This window comes from Monodon monoceros, unplaced genomic scaffold, assembly GCF_005190385.1.
Source record: "Monodon monoceros isolate NGI ecotype Baffin Bay Population unplaced genomic scaffold, NGI_Narwhal_1 Super_Scaffold_3, whole genome shotgun sequence".
Classification (NCBI taxonomy): domain Eukaryota; kingdom Metazoa; phylum Chordata; class Mammalia; order Artiodactyla; family Monodontidae; genus Monodon; species Monodon monoceros.
In genome coordinates, this window is record NW_021703780.1 from 4581612 (window position 1) to 4602919 (window position 21308).

The 21308-nt window shown below is 45.1% G+C and overlaps 1 protein-coding gene across 6 annotated transcripts in view; it reads left to right on the top strand.

Moving 5' to 3' along the window:
* The window catches only part of FARS2 (phenylalanyl-tRNA synthetase 2, mitochondrial), a 387381-nt gene that overhangs the window by 109101 nt on the left and 256972 nt on the right, over positions 1 to 21308 (top strand). For all 6 annotated transcript variants that reach the window (XM_029244287.1, XM_029244282.1, XM_029244286.1 and 3 more), the window contains 2 exons: positions 318 to 477; positions 13064 to 13195. In XM_029244287.1, coding sequence (XP_029100120.1) covers positions 318 to 477; positions 13064 to 13195 — 292 coding nt within the window. The remainder of the gene's footprint in view (positions 1 to 317; positions 478 to 13063; positions 13196 to 21308) is intronic.

The window sequence follows — 21308 nt, forward strand, 5'->3', positions numbered from 1 at the left end:
TGAAAACCCGATTCACTGGTATTTCCACTAGCGTGGAGAATAATGTGTCTTGTGAGGAAATGACTGCAAAGAAGTTAGTGCAAAAGGAAAATGGAGAGATGAGCAAAGAGCAGAATGGTGTCTTTTAATTTCCTAAAGACTCTCCATTACATGTAGCCTAGTGCTTTGTTCAAAGTTGATACCAAATGAATGTTAACATCAGTATGTTCATTGACTCTTAAGACTTCCTGGGTTTTGTTTCCACATTATGTCTTTTGATACAGACTCTGGTCACGATGCTCTTTTTATTTATTTATATTATTCCTCTTGGTTCACAGTTATTTGCTGGCGTAAAGGATGGAGAAAACCTGCAGCTTTTCGAACAGAGTTCTCGCTCTGCCCATAAACAGGAGACACATACCCTGGAGGCCACGAAGCTTGTAGAGTTTGACCTTAAGCAAACACTTACCAGGCTTATGACACATCTTTTTGGAGATGGTAGGTACTAAATGCCTTTGTCTTTGGGGGCTTAAATATTCAACAGTTACCATCTTCCTGAAATCATTAAGCCTACTGTGTCTAGACTTCTTGCTCTCAGTTGTGGCTTAATGGTTTAGGTCCTTAGTGAGGTAGAACTTACGGATTTCCCGGTTCATTCCGTTTGAGGAGCAGAGGAGGGTGTGAAAATGCAATTAGCCAGAGAGAGAAAAATGATCACAGCCTTGCATAAGAATGACAGCGGATCGAGATCTGTATCATCCACGGGGAGGAAGCGAACAGGCTGATTGATGTCGGAGTATTGCTATACCTCAGCCGCTGCTGAAGGGTGATTGCGTGTTTGTATCACCTGCTGGGATGCTTCTCAGGGGAGATGCAGGGCGGGGAGGGGAGGTGCCCCAGCCAGGCCCACGTTAGGAGCTTGACGGATGAGGGGATGGTGTCACGGGAAGCGTGCTGTGTGCTCTCACAGCGCTCACAATGGGTAGGTGTTCACAGTGCCCTCGGACCTGGCTGTTCTCCCTCACTCCGAAGGGAAGTGTCGTGCTCTTACTTCAGGCATTTCGGAGGGTCATTTAATTTTTTTATCTGGGGTCGGGGTGCTAGATGCTGAAAAATGTCTCGGTAAACCTGTCTGCGTCCCAGCAATCTGGATGTCCTTTAGCGTAGTAATAGCCATAGTAGTGACGATGACAGCGAGAGAGTAATTAATAGTGTCAAATGCTGCATTAAGCACTTTTACAAGGATTTTTTTGTTCTGACCTGCATCTGTGATGTAGGTGTTATTATAATCTCCATTTTTTTTTTATTAGAGGAGGGAACCCAGACCCAGAGCAACGAAGTACCACGTGACCACATTGCAGCTTGGGAGTATTTGAGGCCTGGTTTGAGCCCCCTGTCGTTTTGACTTCCGAGCCCATGTTAGACCTTAGCTCTTTTGAAAGCAGAGATACAGATCATTTCAATAATATTCCTAGACTGTGAGGCTTACGGAAGCCGTGATGTTAAAAAGAGGGGGCCTCCCCCGGGTGTTGCCTTCCGACTCTCCCGCCCTCTGACCCCCGTAGCTGGTCGGGCTATACTCTGTTACATTTCAGATACCAAGATCACTTAGAAGCTTCGCATTCAGTCCTTCTTTAATTAGCTGATGATAGGAACTGCCTCCGCAGGCCTCAGAACTGTTCAGCAGCTCTGTTTACACTTGCTTTTATGGCCTGAGCGCTCTCCTCTTTTAAACTGTGAGCGTTGTATTCCTTTGTTCTTGAAAAGCAAAATTAAAAAGGAGAGCACTGTTTCCTTGCGGCAGTCTCTCGTTGTTACAGCTGCTTTGGTGTCAGGGCTTTTTCTCCCTCTCCAAAGCAGTTGATTATTTTCTGCGAACATTTCAATTACACCAGCATCCTAAGGCTGTCATGAGAGAGGTTATCGGTTTAGAATTGGAAAGAAAGAAAATGCCCTTTAGACAGTTTATATGCTTGTGGAATACGCTGACATCTTAAACACTTCTAAATGGTTTCCCCTCTGTCTTGTACCGTGTTTAGCAGATCATTTCTTTCAGAGCAGCTAAGGTGGGGTTTAGGAGTCCTCACACCGTGGTTTCACTTGCTGCCCTTCACGGTTTACGGCCGTCTCTGGCACGGTCCCTTGCCGAGCCCTGGAGTTTCCCTTTAGGAGGCGCCGGCCTCATAGCACAGTTTGGGTGAACGCGTCTGAAAGAGAAGTGGACCGTGTTCCTCTGCTGCCGGCTAGATATGTTGCTGTGGCCAGTCGTGTCTCTTCCGTTTAAGAGCAAAACAGGCTAACGGCTGTCACTGAGATGCACACTCGCAGCTCCTGTCCCAGGACCCTGCCGGTGGAAGTGCAGGTGGCCTCAGCCGTCAGCTCCCTCCGGGGCCGCCGCAGCTGCGGGCAAGCCCCCTTGCCCAAGGACAGTGCCCTTCCCAGAGCTGCCCACAGCCAAGGACTGCTTGTGGGAGGAATATAAAGGCCCCACAGTTTGCCCCCAGCCCCCAGCCCCTGCCCACCTGGCTCCAGCTCCCTCATCCCTGCTCCCCCTCTCACCCCCGCAACCCTGTCCCTCTGGCGAGGTTAAGGCTTTGCTGGGCCTGATTGCAGTTGGTTGACTCCCCCCGCTGCAGCTGCCACCCTCTTCCTTCCATAGGTGCTGATTCTCCCAAAATAACTTGCTTGTCAACCCAACCTCCAAAGGGTCTGTATGCGGCCCTTGCGTTGCAGGGCTCTGTATTATGAATGCTGTCCTGGTCGGGAGTGAGGTCAGTCGGCAGTGAGGATACTGTGTCTTCCGTACCTTTTCATATTTTTCTCTGTCCACGAATCCCTGTTAATATAAATGAAGTGAAAGTGATTGAGAATGATAACTGGGTTTATGGCTGTTAGTCCTACTTTGTTCCTAAGACTGAGTCAGATTTACAGAGCGTTGAAGCATGTCACTTTAATAATTTTGAAGTGTGCTCTTTTGGGCCGTCTGGTGCTGTCTGATTTGCGGAGGGTCGTCTTACATCTGGAGGTGAAGTAGCAGAGCAGCGGCTGCCTCAGGCCATGTGGAGCTGTCTCTGCTCCTTGGGGCTCGGGTGTCGTCCAGGCCGGCTGCACTTTCAGATGAAAACTGGCTGGCAAGGTCCGCCTGTCGGAACCTTGGATCACATGCTCCGAAATGGGGCTACAGAGAGCCTTGCCTTGTGCCGAGTACAGATACTCAGTGGAAAGAGGACACCATCACTTTAGGACTCAGGTGGAGAGAGACTTAAGACCCACCTTTCCTTAGGAGTCTGCTGAGTGGAGAAAATAACTTACTAGCGTTAACCTTTCTGGCCTGAGGACTTGGTACAAGGAAACTGTTCGGGAGAAAGCATGAGATAGCCACGATTGAATTAGCTGGAATGCTTTTAAGGAGCCTAAGAAAGTTGCTGATTCTCTGGTGACTGGGTAGGGCTAAGAAACAGGTTCCATACCCTAGAGAAGTAAGAAGTTCAAAAAAATTGTGTGGGGTTTTATGTTAAATGAAATGAAATGATTGGGCCTCGAGGTACAGTGAAAAAAGTACTTAAATTTTTCAAGATACTTTAATCAAGACAACGAATGTGCCAGGACTGTGCCTGTTTCATACTCTTTCTACCTGTAGGAGGTTGATACACAGGCAACCCAGAGACATTAAGGTCTAATGGACGAGGGAAAGTTCCTTCTCTGCTTAGGTTCGTAGAAAGCTCAAATTCTTGATACATATATATATTTCATCACATTTGAGAAATTTCAGTAAATTATTTCTTCAGATATTTTCTCTGTTACTCCCTCCCCTTGGGGACTCCAATTACATGTATATTTGGCCACTTGAAACTTTTCCACAGCTCACCGGTGCTCTGTTCACTTTTCTCTCAGTATTTTGTTTTCCTTCTGGGTTTCATTTTAGATAGTTTTCATTGCTGTATCTTTAAATTCATCGATCCTTCTTTTTTCCTGCAATGTCTAACCTGCTGTGAATTCCATCCAGTGTTCTTTTCACCCCATTTTCTAGTTTCAGTTAGTGTCTTTTCATGATCTCCTTTATCTCTACGTAACACGTTCAGTCTTCCCTTCAGCTTTGGGAGTGTGCTAAACACTGTCATGCACATTTCAGTGCCTTTTTCAACTAGTTCTGTCATCTGTGTCATTTCTTGGTGAATTGCTATTTCTTTTCCTCTACTTTATGTTTTTTTCTTCTTCTTCTTTGCGTGCCTGATCACTTTCTATAGGATGCCCGATACTGTTAGCTTTACCTCATAACGCGTTGTATATTTCTGTATTCCTAATAATCTCTCTGAGCTTCGTTCTGGGATTACTCAGAAACACTTTGATCCTTCCCATCTCGTTTTAAGCCTTGTTAGGCAGGGCCAGTGTAGGGTTTTAGTCCAGGATTAGCTTTTTCCCACAACCAATTTAAGACCCTTCTTAGTACTGTAACTGATAACCCATGAATTATGAGGTCTTCCATGTGGCTGTTTGGGAAATGGCCCCTTTCTGGTCTTTGTGAGCTCCCAGCGTTATTCCTGCTAATCCTTTCGTGTGGTCTGTTCCCTGGCCTCGGGGAGTTTCTTCAACACACCTGCACTGACATTTTCATTTGTATTCCATCTTCTGCAGATCTTCAGACCTCTCTCTCTACAGCCGTCTTCTTTCACCCTGACCTGTGAACTCTCAGGACAGACTGTTTCCTCAACCTGGGAAGACCTCTGGGCTCCTCCTGTGTTTTCCTCTCCCGGGACAGTGTTAGGGCTCATCTTTCAGGGATCAGCGTCCTTGGTTACCTGATATCCAAGGTCTAGTGTGGCATTGTTTCATATATTCTGTCTTTAAAAAAATTATTTTATTTATTTTTTTAGTTTTTTGAAACTGGGGGCTTGTGTTTTCCTTTTCAAAGAAGAATTTGATCCGGAGATAGATAAAATCCTAAAGATGCATTGTTTAGGTCTGGTTTACAAAAGGATTGCCTTATGATTTTTGTTTTTAGAACAATCAGTGAATTGTGCTTTCATGGATCTCTTGGGGTAACTGAGATACACTTATTTTAGACCCTCAGGCTGTTTTATAAAATTCATCTCCTCTGGGGTGACTTCAGCTTTGGTTGTTGGTTGTGTTGGCTGTCTTAGCAATCACGTAGTTGGAATTATGGTCTGCAGGTCAGATTCAGGGGAAGATTTTGTTTTTGTTTTTCTCCCTTTCTCTGCTTTCCTCCCTCCTGCCCTCCCCGCTTTGCTTATTTATCCCCTGTGTGGGTTTACACTGAGCTCTTCCGACTTTAAATCCAGAATGAGGTTTTGTAGGGACCTGTCAGATGTACTCACCAGCCCTGATTTAGGGACATGGCAGGTCCAGCGCCCAGGGCTTGGCTCTCCAAGCTTACAGCTCTTCAGAGCTACAGCCCTGGGCTGTATTTGGTGACAATTTTTGTCACCCTTCTTTCACCAGCATGGAGCCCATTCCGTCCCAGCTTCTGACTGCAAGCTTTTAGCCTCGCTCAGATGCCAGGCCAGCAGCACGTTATCCTGCAGGAGGCAAGCTCCTGGCATCTCTTCCTGATTGTGGACCCCAGGCCCAGCAACACTGTGATTTATCCCCTCTCCCTGTTTGCTTTTCTGTGCTGGTTCTGGCCAGTGGAGGTATTTCTCTTATCTTTGAACATTGACCATGGCTTTATGGTTTTCTCCTTTTTTTCCTACCTGTCGTTGTGTGTTAGGAGAACAAGGAGGCCGATGGTGCCTTCTTGGCCTTGGAGGGCGCTTTGCTTGGAAGCCGAGCTCGTGCAGTTTTCATGGTCTGCTCCAGTGGAGGGCAGCATTGGGCTTTGCAGTCTGACACCTGGTTTTGAATTCTGATCTTGGCATTTTCCGTGTAAACTTGGATTGGATATGTAAGCGGTCTCCGTCACAGTTCCTCCATCTGTGAGATGGGAACAGTGGTGCTTACTGTGCAGTGCTTATGGCAGCCTGGCATGAGTGTAAAGGTTAGCTGAAGGAGCCACGTGAGTATTTAGCATGGCACCAGAGTAAATAAACAGCAGACGTCGATGACCTTAGCGTGCACTTGAGAAATGTTTCTTTTTCTTCATATTTTTATCAAAACCTGAGAGAGTTTAGATCGTGGTCTGATTTTCAGCGACATTCATTTCAAAAATCACCCATTGAGTTATTTAGATTCTTTACACACTTTTCCTTACTGAATTGTCACTAAAACTCGGCGAGATGAATATTATTCTTATTTTGAACGAAGCTGAGGCAGTGAGAGGTTAAGGAAGTTGCTCGAGGTCACTCGGCCTCAGGTGCTGGAGCTGGATCTAGTTACGGGTCTAGGATTGCTCTTGCTGCGCATGGTGGACCCGCCCACGTCTCTGGGATCAGACGCAGGAGGCAGGCGGAGGGTGAACCTTCTGTCTGCCAGGTTTGTCTGTGGAGCCGTCCTGTGCCAGTGGGTCGGGGAGGAAGGTTGAGGACAGAGGGCGCTTGGCTGTGGCTCTCCCCTGGACCAGGTTCCCCTCAGGCTGTCCCCTCTGCTCCCCGTGTCGCCCCTTACCCCAGTGCCTCGGACCCCACACCCAGATTTAGGATGAGGGAGCACTGAATTGTGCTGCACTCCGTTTCTAACCCCACTGCGAGGTAGAGAAATGCTAGTATCATTTTAAGATCCAAGCCCTAAGCAAGAGGATTCCTGCGTATGGGAGTCTGAAACGACACTTCACCTCACTGCTCTTTCCACCAAGCAGAAGACTCATAAAGGTGGGGCCAGTTACACTGTCAGCAACAGTGGGAGAAGTTGCTAGCCTTTTATTTTTCCCCTGGTACTTTGCACCTGTCTCAGCAGAGGGAGTCACTGTGGCTGAAATAGAGCTCACATCTTACACTGTGTGCTGTGGCGTACATGGTCACGTGCGTGCGTCCTCTACAAGTGGGTGTGCTTCTGTGTACTTTACCGCACAGGACTGTATAGACTACAGTAGTACAGTATCTTTATTTCAAGCCCAGGATGTCTGGAGGCAAGTGTAAAAGCAGCAGTGGTGTAGCTGGTACTTCTGTACTTTTCAAGGTACTGTACTGTAAGATTAAAAATGTTTTATTTTCTGTGTTTGCTTTTTATGTATTATTTGTGTGAAAAGTATTATAAACCTATTACAGTACAGTACTATACAGCCGATTGTGTTAGTTGGGTACCTAGGGTAACTTTGTTGGACTTAACTAATAAATTGGACTTAATGAACGAATGTGCTCTGGGAACAGAACTGGTTCGGATGTAGGGGGCCGTTTTACTGTAACACTGTATTAATCTGAGGTGTATGACATAATGATTGGATACATGTATATATTGCAAAACGATCACCGCAATAAGTTTAGTTAACATCAATCACCTCACATACTTACAATTTTTTTCTTGTGATGTCGCCGATGCCCTACTTATACAGGGAAATGTATACTCTTACAGTGTTTCGATTTTGAGCCCTGTGAATATATTACTGTTCAAAAAATTTTTTTTAAAGAAAGCTATGAGAACAGAGCAATACTGAGAACTGTGAAAAATTGCCTGTCTGCTGCTTGGTCCATATTCAGTTTAAAGGGCTGTGAGTCTGATTTAAATCGAGCAGAAGCAGAAGAGATGGAATTGTCAGGTGCATTTGACAGTGAGGGCCGGGCAATTTCTAGTTAGGTCGTGCTCACCTGGGATGGTCCCAGTTTTTTACGGATTTCTTTTTAGCCAGAGAGCACCCTCCATCCTTTTTCTCCCCGCTTCACTTTCCTTGCTTGGGTGCCTGCCGTGTCCGGTGTAGAAAGCAGGAGAATCAGAGTTCTGCTACATTCGGCTGCTCCTCGGGTTCCAGCACTGAGGAATTAATGCCCAAGAGCGGTTACTAATTGCGTATTTGTATAGCCAGTATGGAAGTGTCTCTGCTTCGGTGGAGGGTAGCCTTGGTAGCATATATAAAGTCACTGGTATATGCTCTGGTCTGGGCCACCAGCCTTTTCAAATTTAGATTCTGACAGCTCTGGGAGGTGGTTCTGATAGCACAGTCCCGTCTTTAAATATAAGGGTATGGGAAGCAGAGAAAGAGTCCCTTGCTGAGTGGGTAAGCCAGGGAAATGAATTACAGGGTGTGTTTAGACGAGATCTGTGATGGAGGCGGGTGGGGTGACCTGGAGTGGCATCTGTTTAACGTGGCTGTGTCCAGCGTTAGGCGCCGCAGTACTGCCTCGGGGGCAGGGCTTGGTGGGAAGAGGCCGGGCCCCTGCCCCGCCCTCTGCGTCCGGCCCTGATTGGTTTTCCCTGGTACGTGGTGCTGCCCTCCTGTGCCCGTGCCCCTGGTTCGCTACGGCAGGCAGGGCCGGCAGTGTCCTGCCAGAGCTGAGAGAATTCAAGTTCTTGCTAGTCCTTTTCCACTCAGGCTCACATCACTATCCTTTTTTTTTTGGCGGTACACGGGCCTCTCACTGTTGTGGCCTCTCCCATTGCGAAGCACAGGATCTGGACGCGCAGGCTCAGCGACCACGGCTCACGGGCCCAGCCGCTCCGCGGCATGTGGGATCCTCCTGGACCTGGGCACGAACCCGCGTCCCCTGCATCGGCAGGCGGACTCTCAACCACTGCGCCACCCAGGGAAGCCCCATTTTTTTTTTTTTTTTGCGGTACGCAGGCCTCTCACTGTTGTAGCCTCTCCCGTTGTGGAGCACAGGCTCCGGATGCGCAGGCTCAGGGGCCATGGCTCACGGGCCCAGCCTCTCCGCGGCATGTGGGATCCTTCCGGACCGGGGCATGAACCCGTGTCCCCTGCATCGGCAGGCGGACTCTCAACCACTGTGCCACCAGGGAAGCCCTATGTATTCCTTTTTTTATATTCTTTTCCATTATGGTTTATCACAGGATACTGAATATAGTACTCGGTGCTACGCAGCAAGACCTTGTTGTTTATCCATCCCACATGTAACAGTTTGCATCTGCTGACCCCAGCCTCCCACTCCATCCCTCCCCCACCCCCTCCCCACTGGCAATCACCAGTCTGTTCTCTATGATACCACCATTCTGAAGGAATGCTCACCAGTCATTTCTGGGGTCCCAGCTGAGGGAATGATCCTAGACTTTGGGCTCTCAGCATCCTCCTTCAGGAGAGGAAGCAGAGCAGGTGCCTGCATCTCCAGAGAGCATCTCTGCCTCTGGGAAAACTGGGACTTGCTAGGCCCTCTGCTCACAATCACCGGCAGAGCAGCTGTTGCTGTACGGTGTGGAGATGGGGCAGCTGGGCTCAGAGAGGTTGGTTAACCTACCCACAGTTTCACAGCAAAAAGGGCAGGATGAGACTTGAATCCAGGTTTTTGGTTTATTCTTCTACTTGGCTCTAGCCTAAAAATTAATATATAATTTTTGACAGTTGCTGTAATCTCACAGGGTTCTGAGACAATTTTTAAAAAGCTCTGAACTTCATTTGTAAATATGTTTTAGTAAATTATTACATCCAAACCAAAAAGAAAAAGAGAAACACACACATAAAACAGAAAAAAGAAAGAAAGAACTTTGGCATTATTTTCCATTAGGTATATAATATATGTACATTTAATGTAATTTAAACTAATCACCAATAAGGAGAATAATGTAATGCATAGTGAACCCATATGATTTGGACATGTTTACCCCAAATTTCCCTCTATTAATGTATAATTCAAAAAGCCTAGTTCTTAGTGGATTTTTTTCACAGACTCCTGATACTTGACGTGTGAAATAAGCCATACTTAACATAGTTTTTAGGTGGTTATTCAATATCACATCTTTGATACACGCTGCAGTCAAGATGTTTTTTCAATCTGCTGTAATAATCCTTACTATAATTTTGAGGTTATGGGGAGAAAACGAGAAGAAAGTGTATATTTGGGGGTAATATAAAAGTAATTAATAAATGATTCTACCACCAGCTTGAAAAAAATTACTATTATGTGTCAAAGTAACTAAAATTTAAATTGCTAGAATATGTAAAAGGATATGGTATTTTGATAAAAATTACACATGAACTAATATAATTTACTTTTAAATAGTGACTATTTATGTTTGAAGTATAGCCATAGGCTTCTCGAAGGTGGGACTTTGTAGATTTTGCCATTTTCCTGTTTATGTGAAGGAAGACGAATTTAAGAACTGAAGAAATCCTTAAGGTAGTAGAAAAAGGAAGTGAATGGTTTATGGATTTGGCATTCTTCGCAGGGTCACAGGTTTAAAAAGGATCTGAGCAAAGGATCTGAGGAGGTAAAAGGATCAGAAACTTTCTAGCCACACTGGACACAGCTTTTGCCAGTCCGTGTTTTCTGGGTTAGTTTCTGTGCTGTTGCCGTCAGTGAGTTCTGCCTCTTAGATGCGCAATGTTAATCATCTCATGTGTCCTGAGAGACTTTGGCAGACTTCCCTGCCTTGTCACTCTTTGCTGGGTGCGTTTTTCACTGTGGAGCCGTTACTTTCATTGCTACTGAAAGAGACACACCTGTAGTAGGATGGTTGAACAAAAGGAAACCTAGGGCTGTGGTGACGGAGGCCTTCAACCAAAAGAGAGCGAGGTTTGATGCGACCAACATATGGACATTTTATCTTGAGAATTTAGTCAACATTAAAAAAGTTTTTATCCAAAGTTATAATGTTTTGTAGTTTTACAAGTGGTAAAGCCAAAGTCCTTTGATAAAAGAAGGTTCCTAGAGAAAGGCAGAGACCGTCACACCGCCGTTCAGTTCAGTCCTTGTGCTTTGACACCACTGGCACCGACAGCTCGGATGGGTGTGCATGCAGGAGAGGTCGAGTTCAGGCTTAATGAACACTGATAATAGAGTTACTTGTGGTTATTTTGAGCGTTACTAATGTTTTCAAGTTGCTTTCTCTCTGACTGGGGGGAACCTAAGCTTTCTAGGTGTGAGGTATAAAGAGATAAACTTTACCCAAAGGAATAAAATAAGGAAATACAGGAAAATTAATTTGTGTAGACCGTACCTAACTTTATTCCAGGCACTTAGTGGTGTTGAATTATATGAAATCATCATGTTAACCCTGAAAACTCGTCTTGCTTTCGGTAAAATTTGATCCGGGTATAAAAAGCCATGTATAAAGAATTTGTTTTTCCAAATTGTTCTCAGAAGGTGATCTGTGCTCACCTGCCAGGAGTTACAAAAAGAACGAATAACATGCTTTTGTCTGCCTGTCCTCTGTGCTCAGTTATACATCCCAACACTTTACACATTTCTGTTTGCCAGTGGGGTCGTCTCTGGAGCTTTTTCATACAATATTGGTAGGGGATTATTGGTCCCAAAGATGGATGAGCACACAGGTGTCCAGGTCCCTTCTTCGCAGAATTCAGTGGCAAGTAGGCAACTGGTCTGCACGTAGGGGCTTCTGTACAGAAATATCGGGGGACTTGCAGACACTGCCCCAACATCTACATTTTTTTCCCGGGTAGAAAAAATGTTGGCGAAATTTCCTCAGTAATGGCAACGAATGAACTGTGGACATGCACAACAACATGGGTGAGTCTTAAAATAATCACACCGAGTAAAAGAACCCAGACAGAAAAAGAATACATTCTGTGTGACTGCATTTTCATAAAGTTCTGGGCAATGCCAGCTCGTCTGTCATGACAGGGAGGAAGTCAGTGGTTGCCTGGGGAAGGAGGGCTGGTGAGGAGGAGAGGCGAGGCTGATGGGCAGGTGGGGAGTATTACAGAGGGGCATGAGGAAGCTTTGGGGGGTAATGGACATGTTCCTGATATTGATAGTGATGATGTTTCATGGATGTATACGTATGTCAGCACTTATCAACCGTGTGCACAGTATGTACGTGGAGTTTAATATTTGTCTGTTATACCACATGTATAATAAAAGGGGGAAATATTGTATTACGACTGTAAACAGAAATCAGTTGTCACTTGCCATTGACAGCAGGTATCTAGAAAAATAAATGCAACTGAAACAGAACAATGAAAGAAAAACCTATATTCTCCTATATCATTCTGAGCATAGCAAGAGCTCCTTTGTTTTATAACTCTGTTCGTTTGATTCTTGAAATATCTCGATGGGCAGGGAATTATGTTTTAATTGTCAAGAGCAGGAGTTTTGGAGTCGGGCAGCCCCGGGTGTAGCCTGGTCACCTGCTAGCTGTGTGCCTATGGGCAGGACACACAACCTTCCTAATAGTTTTTCCACCTCTCTATGAAATGGGAATGGTAGAGGCGTAGTAAGTGCTCAGTAAACGGAAGCAAGTTTTGTTACTGGTTTTGTTCAGTGCCTGCGCTGTGAGGGCTCTGGGTGTCCTCACAGGGGCATCTGGCTGCTACGTGGCCTCCTATTCTGCCTTCTCTTCTTAGTGACCTCTGCTCTCTGCAGGCCTGACTTGTTTTCAGTTCATTAGTCTTTTCCTTTGTTAAATGATAATATTATTGTTTGTAAGTGACATATTTATGATTGCATATTGAGAAATTCATCCTGGCATTTAGCACGTACTTTTTTGGTTTGTCTTGGATGTGAGTATATTTATCATTCATCTGTAGAAAAAAATGTTTTGACTTTTTAAATTTAGCTGATCTTATTTCATTTAACCTTTTATTAGCTCTTATAAAGTTAATAAAAATTAATATATCTATTTATGGAAGTGAAAGTTGATTAGTTTATCCTGAATTAGTCATACTGTTGATATGTAAGTTTGAAGAACAGTAAAGGTATTTTTTCTTTAACTCTGAGAAGATATCATTTTCACTTATAGAAACTAGCAGAATTACCTGCTTTCCCATTATCTTGACCTAATTTTTTCCTCTGCCCGGTGGTTGCAGGGATTTGGCAGGTGATTGATTTGGTTTTAGAGGGTCCTGGAGCTACGCAAAGTGTTTTTCATATTGGAAAAGACATGCCCAGTTTTTCACAAGTTTTAAGATTTATTGCCTCCCCCCAAAGTGTTGCAAATTAATTTGTTTGCTATTTATTTTAGTCAGAATGTAGGAATTGGTGTCATTAGCCGAAGGGCAGCTTTGATCACAGGACAGGCAAGACTGCCTTTAATGCTCCATGTCTGTTTTTCTTTGGTGTCTTTGCAGGGCTGGACATCAGATGGGTGGACTGCTACTTTCCTTTTACTCATCCTTCCTTCGAGATGGAGATCAACTTCCACGGGGAATGGCTAGAAATTCTTGGCTGTGGGGTGATGGAACAGCAACTGGTAAATTCAGGTAGAAGAGAATCCACATTTATTTACAGGCTCTCTCTTCCCAGCTAACTTCCTTTACAGGCTTATTTGCATCCACGTTCACCTACTCCTGTAGGACTAGCCTTCGTCTTTCTCTCCTTGTATTGCCCTCCAGACTTTTCTCTGGCACTTCACTCTGGAAGAACTTCATTCTCGTGGCTAATTTTGCAAAAGCTTCTTGGTTTTGGAGCTCTTCCTTACCAGCGCCCGGCGTTGGTTTGCACTTTGTGATTTCATATCTGTTGATCAGCTGCTTTGTAATTGCCGACAGGTCTTTGATGCATGTCCCAGGAGGGTGGTTTGTCTTCCAAACTATTTAAGAGCAAAGCCAACATATAATCCCTTTTTTTGTTCCTACTGCATTTGGAACCACATTCAGCAGGTATTTCATAAATATGCTAAAAACACAATATAAAAATACTTAGGCCTGTGATGTTTGGTGGTTTGCCACCCTCAGCGTTGGCAGTGCTCCCTGACTGGGAGGGAGGGAGGAAAATGGGGGCTCTGATGACATTCTCCCCGTTCTGTAAGAACTCGAGAAGGACCTTTCCAGCTCTCCTCTGCAGGACCATTGCTTAACAATAATGATTATTTATAGGAATTCCCTCGCGGTCCAGCAGTTAGGACTCCATGCTGCCGAGGGCCCAGATTCGATCCTTGGTCCAGGAAGTAGGATCCCACAAGCCGTGCAGTGCAGCCAAAATAAAAAGATTATCTCTAAACTTAATTTCAGAGCTCTGAGGTTTTTTTTTTTAAGTCACTATCTGAATTTAAATTTAAAAATACTTGTTCAGAGTGTACATCCTCCATGGGAAGCTGGCTGAGACTGGGCTTGTGGGGAGGGGGTCACAGCCTGAGCAGCAGGCAGAGGGGACCCCATGAGCCGGCTCCCCACTGCCCCCGCTCCTCCCTCCTGGAGAAGGACATGCGCTCTGTGGTCTGGGAGGGTGGTGGCTCTGATTCAGGGCTGGTCACGGGCCTCCCACCATAGACCGGAGGGGAGCTGTCCCTTCTGGTGACTCAGAGCTGCGATGGACCATGGGTAAGGTCGTGACCTTAGAGAACGCGGCTGGAGGGAGACGGGAGATGGGGCGGCCGTGAACGCAGGAGCTGGTGCTGCCTGGGCTGGGAGACCTGGGGCCTGGCCTCCCTGCCCCCTCTTCCCCAGGGGCCCGGACCAGCCAGCTCACAGATTCCTCTCCACTCGGCCAAGCAATGCTTGCGGGAGAGCTGGCCCAGCACAGCAACACGTGCTCCTCGGGTGGTTTTCCAGTATTTGAAGGTCTGTCCTGGAGAAGAGCAAGCAGAGGGGTCGCAAACGAGGGCCTGTGAGTAAAAGTTGGGAGGCCTGGGCTTGCGTGTCTGAAGCAGCACGTGTTCTGTCAGTTGACAGCTGTGTGTCTTCAGGCAGGTTGCTTAACCTCTCCAGTCTCGGTTCTCTCATAGTTAAATGAGCACAGCGATACCGCCCTCAAAGTTTCTTTATGAGAGTTAGTGGAGGTGATGCACGTGATGTGCTTAGCACAGGGTCTGGCGCGTAGTAAAATGTTTCAGTAAAAATTAATCTCTGATGTTATTAAACATTGTTTTCAAATGGTGAGAGCCATTTATTAACAGAGAGCCCCCTTAGTTGAAAATATTTAAACAGAGCCTGTCCTGCACGTCATAGAAACAATTTCTAGCCAGTTGGAACTAGGTTACGTCGTCATTTTAGTATCCATGATTCTGGATTGAGTGAATGATTTTAGAGGGAGAAAGAAAATTGAGAGTGGTAGGAAACAGGAAAATAAAAGAGATGTATATGTATTTTAATAGAAAACACAAAATACTGGGAGCAAATATGTAAGCTTTAATCTCTTCTTGAGTAGGAACTAACTTCAAATACTTCTGTGGTGTTTTGTTTTGTTTGTTTGTTTTCTGTGGTGTTTTTGTTTGTTTTGCTTCGGGGGGAGGGTGAGTCACATATGAGTTGTCGCTTGGAATCGTGCTTCCTTGTATGTTTCCAGTATCCTGGATGGGTTTTTATGAGGTTTATTCACACAGTAATTGGCTGAATACAGTCTCTGAAACAGGTTTCCAAGTCATTATTGCACATTAATGAGACTGCTGTTCTACAATTAGATCAGCCACGTCAGGTGATTCTTGGAGGAAATGGCAAAGTGAAAAAAAAAAGAAGACACCTAAGATGCAAACGTGTCTGAGAGATTCACCGTGGTGGTGGGATGTGCTTTCGTTTGTTGGGAAATGGTACACATAAAATTTAAGTTAAATACCTTGCAAGAGAGAGCGAGACTAAAGAAAAGGAAGAAGAAATGATTTTATAAAAGAATTTCTGTGTGGCCTTTGCTGTTTGAAGCTGAAGTTATTATGACAGAGTTCTGCTCTGTGTTCTCAGACTCGAATGTGTTTTGATGTCTGTAGTTAAAATGCTTACACTGTGTGCCTGGCAGTCACTAACCACAGACAGCATTTGCAAGTGCAGCTTAACCTTCTGTTTTCTGAGTTCCTACGGTGTGGCGGAAGCCTGGCTCCGGGCACTTTATGCCTCTGTTCAGTTTGCCATTCTTGCTGTCTTTCCTCCTGTATTTTTTTCCCTCCCCTCTCCTCCCCTCCCCTGCCTTTGAAAATAGAACTTCCAAGAAATGCTAAAATTGATGGTTACAACTCTCCATCTTTATGGCCCTTCAGAGGTTCAGCTAAATGCTGAAATGACAACCGAGAGGCTGATGGGGCAGTGATAATAGCAGACGAGTGCCAGCCTCTCACTAAATGCCCTAGAGGCTTTCTTTCATTTAACCTTGACAACATGGCTCTGGGTGGATGCTGTTACTAACCCCATCTTACAGAGCCTCAGAAAGGTGATCAGGCTCGAATGGCTGGCAGCGCCGCTTGCCCAGATCTTTCCGACAATAATCAACTACTGTGTTCTGCTACCTGAACAGTAAATTGCATGATTTTGAAGTGGCTAGAAATTCCTTTCAAATAAGTGATTCTGCCTAACATAGAATGAAGAGCTGGAACCAAATGAAACAAAAGCAAACAAAACTCTGTTGTGTAGTTATTCGTTACTCCTGCAGAGGGGCTCATCCCCCGTGTATTATCTCTGTGATCGAGTGCATTTAATTAAAAGCATGAGATTAGATTCCTAATTTGAACAGGCAATGAAAACACTTTATTACACATTTAAGTTGACTATGGCATGTGTGTGTTTTTGTGCACAGAATAAGATAAGGCTGTTCCGGATAGCTTAGAGAATTTTATTTCTTCTTCTTTAAGTTCTAGTGCCTTCACCATTGCTTTCTTTCTTTTTTTTTAAAATAAATTTATTTATTTATTTTATTTTTGGCTGTGTTGGGTCTTCGTTGCTGCACGCGGGCTTTCTCTAGTTGCGGCGAGTGGGGGCTACTCTGTTGCAGTGCATGGGCTTCTCATTGTGGTGGCTTCCCTTGTTTCAGAGCATGGGCTCTAGGCATGCGGGCTTCAGTACTTGTGGCATACGAGCTCGGTAGTTGTGGCACATGGGCTTAGTTGCTCTGCGGCATGTGGGATCTTCCTGGACCAGGGATCGAACCTGTGTCCCCTGCATTGGCAGGCGGATTCTTAACCACTGCGCCACCAGGGAATTCCCGCCATTGCTTTCTGACTGCTTAGATTTGGTGGTTGTGACCTGGGTGGCGACTCCTGTCATGATGATCTGATTGTTTTTCCCTTGAGGACAGTAGTGAGTCACGTCTCCAAATACGACACACTTCTTTCCCATTGGGCTGACTCAGGCTGCTGTCTTTGCAGGTAGAATACAGAGCAGGAACATCTGAAACCATCACCAGGTGACTGTGGGCTGTCATCATGCCTGGAAGGAATTTACCATCTATTGAGCCCCTGTGAAATTTAGAAGATTATACCTGGGCCAGGAAGCAGAAAAGTCTCCATAGTGGAAAATAACTTTAAAAGCGGAATTGCCTTCTTTACCTCTTGATTAAAATTTAAAACTTGACTCTTTGGGGAAAACCTTGTAAATACGTACGTGAACAGTTTCTAGTTTTAAATAATCATTCTTTTGTTCGTTTGTTTGTCAGATATTTCTTGAATTACTTCTAAGGCTATAGAAAAGCAAATAAGCATTGTCCTTGCCTTTGAGACCAGCGCAGTGCATAGAGACGTAAACATGAATGATTAGGGTGCCATGTGGTCCATATTAGTAACAGAGGCACGGTGGGCAGAGTGGGGAGGGGAGGGACTGGGGAGGAGTGTGCCAAGCCCTCGTCCTGGTTGCACTCAGGGTGGAATACTGGTGATAGGCACACATGAAGCATGCACCCTAGAAGAAGTTCAGTTCCTGTTTGTAAGGGCTTGTGTACTTTGTCTTTGCTTGGACGCCCAGTTGGTATACCTAATGCTGCTTTTCCTGTCTAAGAATAAATCTATTTGCAGTCTATCCCTCTTTGGTAGAAGTCTCTACAGCCTCTACACACACTTATATCGCTCAGTGTCACTGATCTAAGTTGGTGAACTTCCAGATGGCACAGACCAAGACTGTACAAGCACTGTGCTGTATACCAGCAGACATGCCACTCCTACACTTAGCATCTTGTCTGCGTAAGGCACTGTGCTAGACAAAGAGGAAGATACAACAAATGGTAAGATGTGACTTCTCCCTGTAAAACTTGGAGTGAGGCAGGGAAGATGAGGCTGTGTAATTAGAGCACGAGCTTACGTGCCATTCATGAGATCAGGCTTTGGGATATGCGAAGAGGGAGCTCTGTCCATCAGTTAGACCACTGGAGGTCTAACTGATGGAGCCACTGAATGATCTTGGCACCTCTGTCGAAAATCATGTTTGGGTTTATTTATGGACTCAATTTTATTCCATTGTTCTACGTTCCTGTCCTCATGTCCACACTGTTTTGATTCCTGTAGCTTTGTAGTAAGTTTTGAAATTGGGAAGTGTTAGTCCAACTTTGTTCTTCCTGTATTCATTCTTTACTCTTGGCCATAACATGCTTAAGTCTCCCTAATTAAAAAATAATTTTTTTCCTTAAAATTTTTCTTCATTGAAATACTTCACGCTGATACTTTATATGCCCGTCTCTGTCTCTGTCTGTCTTCCAGTCCTTTACCATATAGATCAGTCCAGTGTCCCCCACCCAGCTGAAGAGGTAGGACATGATACAGTTGAAGTCCCCTGTGTCCCTCCCTGTTAGTACCTTCCCTTCCCCCCACTCCTATGAGCAATCACTGTTCTGAATTTTGTGTTGTTACCTTGATTTTCATTATAGTTTTTCTATGCATATTGTAAAACAAGCTAACTTTCACCAGCTTTTATGCTTTAACAAATGGAATCATGCTACCCATCCTCTCATGACTTTGGTTTTCCATGCAGTGCTATGAAGTTCATCTCTGTTGTCATGTGTAGAGTTTTAGTTCGTTCATTTTTCACTGCTTAAATTCTACTGGGTGAATATGCTGCGGTTTACTCATCCATTCTTTAATGGACACTTCGCCGTTTCCCCCTTTTTTGTTCGCTGCTAACAAATGCTACTCGTGCACACCTTTGTGCGTCTTGTACGTACAGGAGTGCGAGTGTCTCTGAGGCGTATTTTATTTGGCTGTGGAGTTGCTGCACTTCGGGGCAGCTTCACTTCGTTGGTGTCACCAGGCTGTTTCCCAAGGCAGCTGGGCCAGTTCTCTCTGCCTTGAGCCTTTGCATGGACGTTCTTGCTGCCCCACATCCTCTCCACGGACGCCTGACTTTGGTCAGTCTCTTTGGTGAGTTTAGAGTAGTCTATTGCTGAGGTTTCGTTTACATTTAGCTGATTGCTGTTGAGGTTGATCACATTTTTTATAAATTTATTTGACACATGCAGCTTTTCTTTTGCTCATTTTGGGGTAGGGCTCATGTTTCTCTTTGTCTTTCTTTTTTTAAATTAGTTAATTCATTAATTTACTTTTGGCTGAGCTGGATCTCCGTTGCTGCGTGCGGGCTTCCTCTAGTTGCGGCGAGCGGGGGCTACTCTTCGTTGTGGTGCGCGGGCTTCTCATTGTGGTGGCTTCTCTTGCTGTGGAGCGCGGGCTCTAGGTGCGCGGGCTTCAGTAGTTGTGGCTCGCGGGCTCTAGAGCTCAGACTCAGCAGTTGTGGCTCACGGGCTTAGTTGCTCCACAGCACGTGGGATCTTCCCGGACCAGGTCTCGAAGCTGTGTCCCCTGCCTTGGCAGGCAGATTCATAACCACTGCGCCACCAGGGAAGCCTATCTCTTTGTCTTTTTTTAATTGCTTGGTAGGAATTCATCATCTATTTTGAACACTAATCTTTTGTCATTTTTATATATTAAAATCGTATTCTCTAGGTTTGTGGCTTTTCTTCTTTAAGTTGCTCTTTCATGAATGGAATATCTATATTTCTTACTTGAGTAGCTTTAGGTTTCTTTATATAACATCATTCTCCCAAAAAGTCACTTTGTCAGGGAATGCGAGTGGGTGTAAGTTGACAAGTTCTGTAAAGATAACCCTTCTGCTTGTCATGCTTGACTCTAGTGGCTCAAGTCTCTGATGTGATTGCTGTATCATTCATATTTTCAGCGTGGGGATTCTGCATATTTAATGACTTTCAAACGTCTCCCCTCTCTCTCCTAATGTTCTGTTGAGTCTGGTCCCACCCTCTGTGGCAGTTCCTGGGGCTGGGAAGGCAGACTCTGGGATGCTCTTGTTTGACTGGCAAAGGCAACGTGGAGCTTGCGTGGGGACTCAGTTATACTGTTTGCACAGAATTGGATTTGTCTCCTAGTATATTTTGTAGTTCTTTCTGATCCTGCTTGGAAGGCATGCCATCCCCTCCAGTATTTCTGCTACTGTGATAAGAGCAAAGAGCAAAGATTTTGGTAACTTGCTTCAAGCTGCGGTACGTGTACATATTTCTGATGTTTTGATAGCTGTACTATGTGTTATGTACTGTCTGTGGCATCATTTCTATATGTGGGAGACTTCTGGAAAGCAGAGATTCTGTCCTGTGTCTTATTTTCATTGTCTAAGGTCTTGGATCTTTAGCTGATATAAAGCAATTGTCCTTCCCCCATCAATGTGGACTTAATTTTCCATTTTCAACTGTTTTCCTTTTTCCTATCATCTCCTCATTCCTGAAGCAGTAACCCTAATAATAATAATAACAACAACAACAATAATAATACAATCCAAATATTAGCTATTAGCTTTTGACATTTTGAAGCTGTTGAACTAGTTTGTGAGTTTCCAAATAAAAGGTTCAGATTAGAAAGAAATGGAAATTTGGCAAGTTTGGATTGTTGCAAATGGTCATGTCTTTCATCAGACTCTATTACTATTCCCATGCCCCCCCCCCCCCACCCTGTATCCATGCACTTTGCCCCCTGACTTTGAAGCACTTTCCACTGTGGGAAGAGGGCCCTCCTCTCTGCCCTGTTGATTTTTGGCTCGGCCACCTGACTGCTTTGGCTGAAGGGATATTAGCAGATAAAGGAAAAAAGGCTCGAAAGTCCTTGGCAGCTGCTTTTGCCCTCCTTTGCTTCTGCCTTTGTTATGAGATGAACATGCACAGCCTGCTGGTTCTCGAACAGTAAGAAGCAGGTGGAGTGGGCCTGAACCAACCCTGGGGCCCTAAGGCCAGCCCAGTCTGGACCAGCTGAAGCCCTGGCCCACAGCTGTGTGGTTGCTGACGTTTGTGGTGGTCTGTCCATCCGCAGTAGCTGGCTGGCAAGATGTACATCGTGGCCATCTTGCATATTCTTCCTCAGCTCACCTGGGGCTCCCAGTGTGCTTAAGCGTCCCTCCTCCAATACCGTTACACGGAATTCACTTATTCCTTCATGCTTTTCCTCACCATCTCCCTTTCTAGCGTAGTGAGAAGGATGATTGAAAAAGAGTTTGACTTTTTCTGCTTCCCTCCTCCCTAGAGAAGCAACTGAAATAGATTCCCAGTATTTTGATGTGTGTGGTGACTGTTTCCTAAATCAGACAGGGATTGGGGGTGGGATTTATCTGGAAAGTCCTCCTTGTGGGAGTTTTTGGACATGCTTCTGACATATGGAAGATCGTGTGTGTGTGTGTGTGTGTGTGTGTGTGTGTG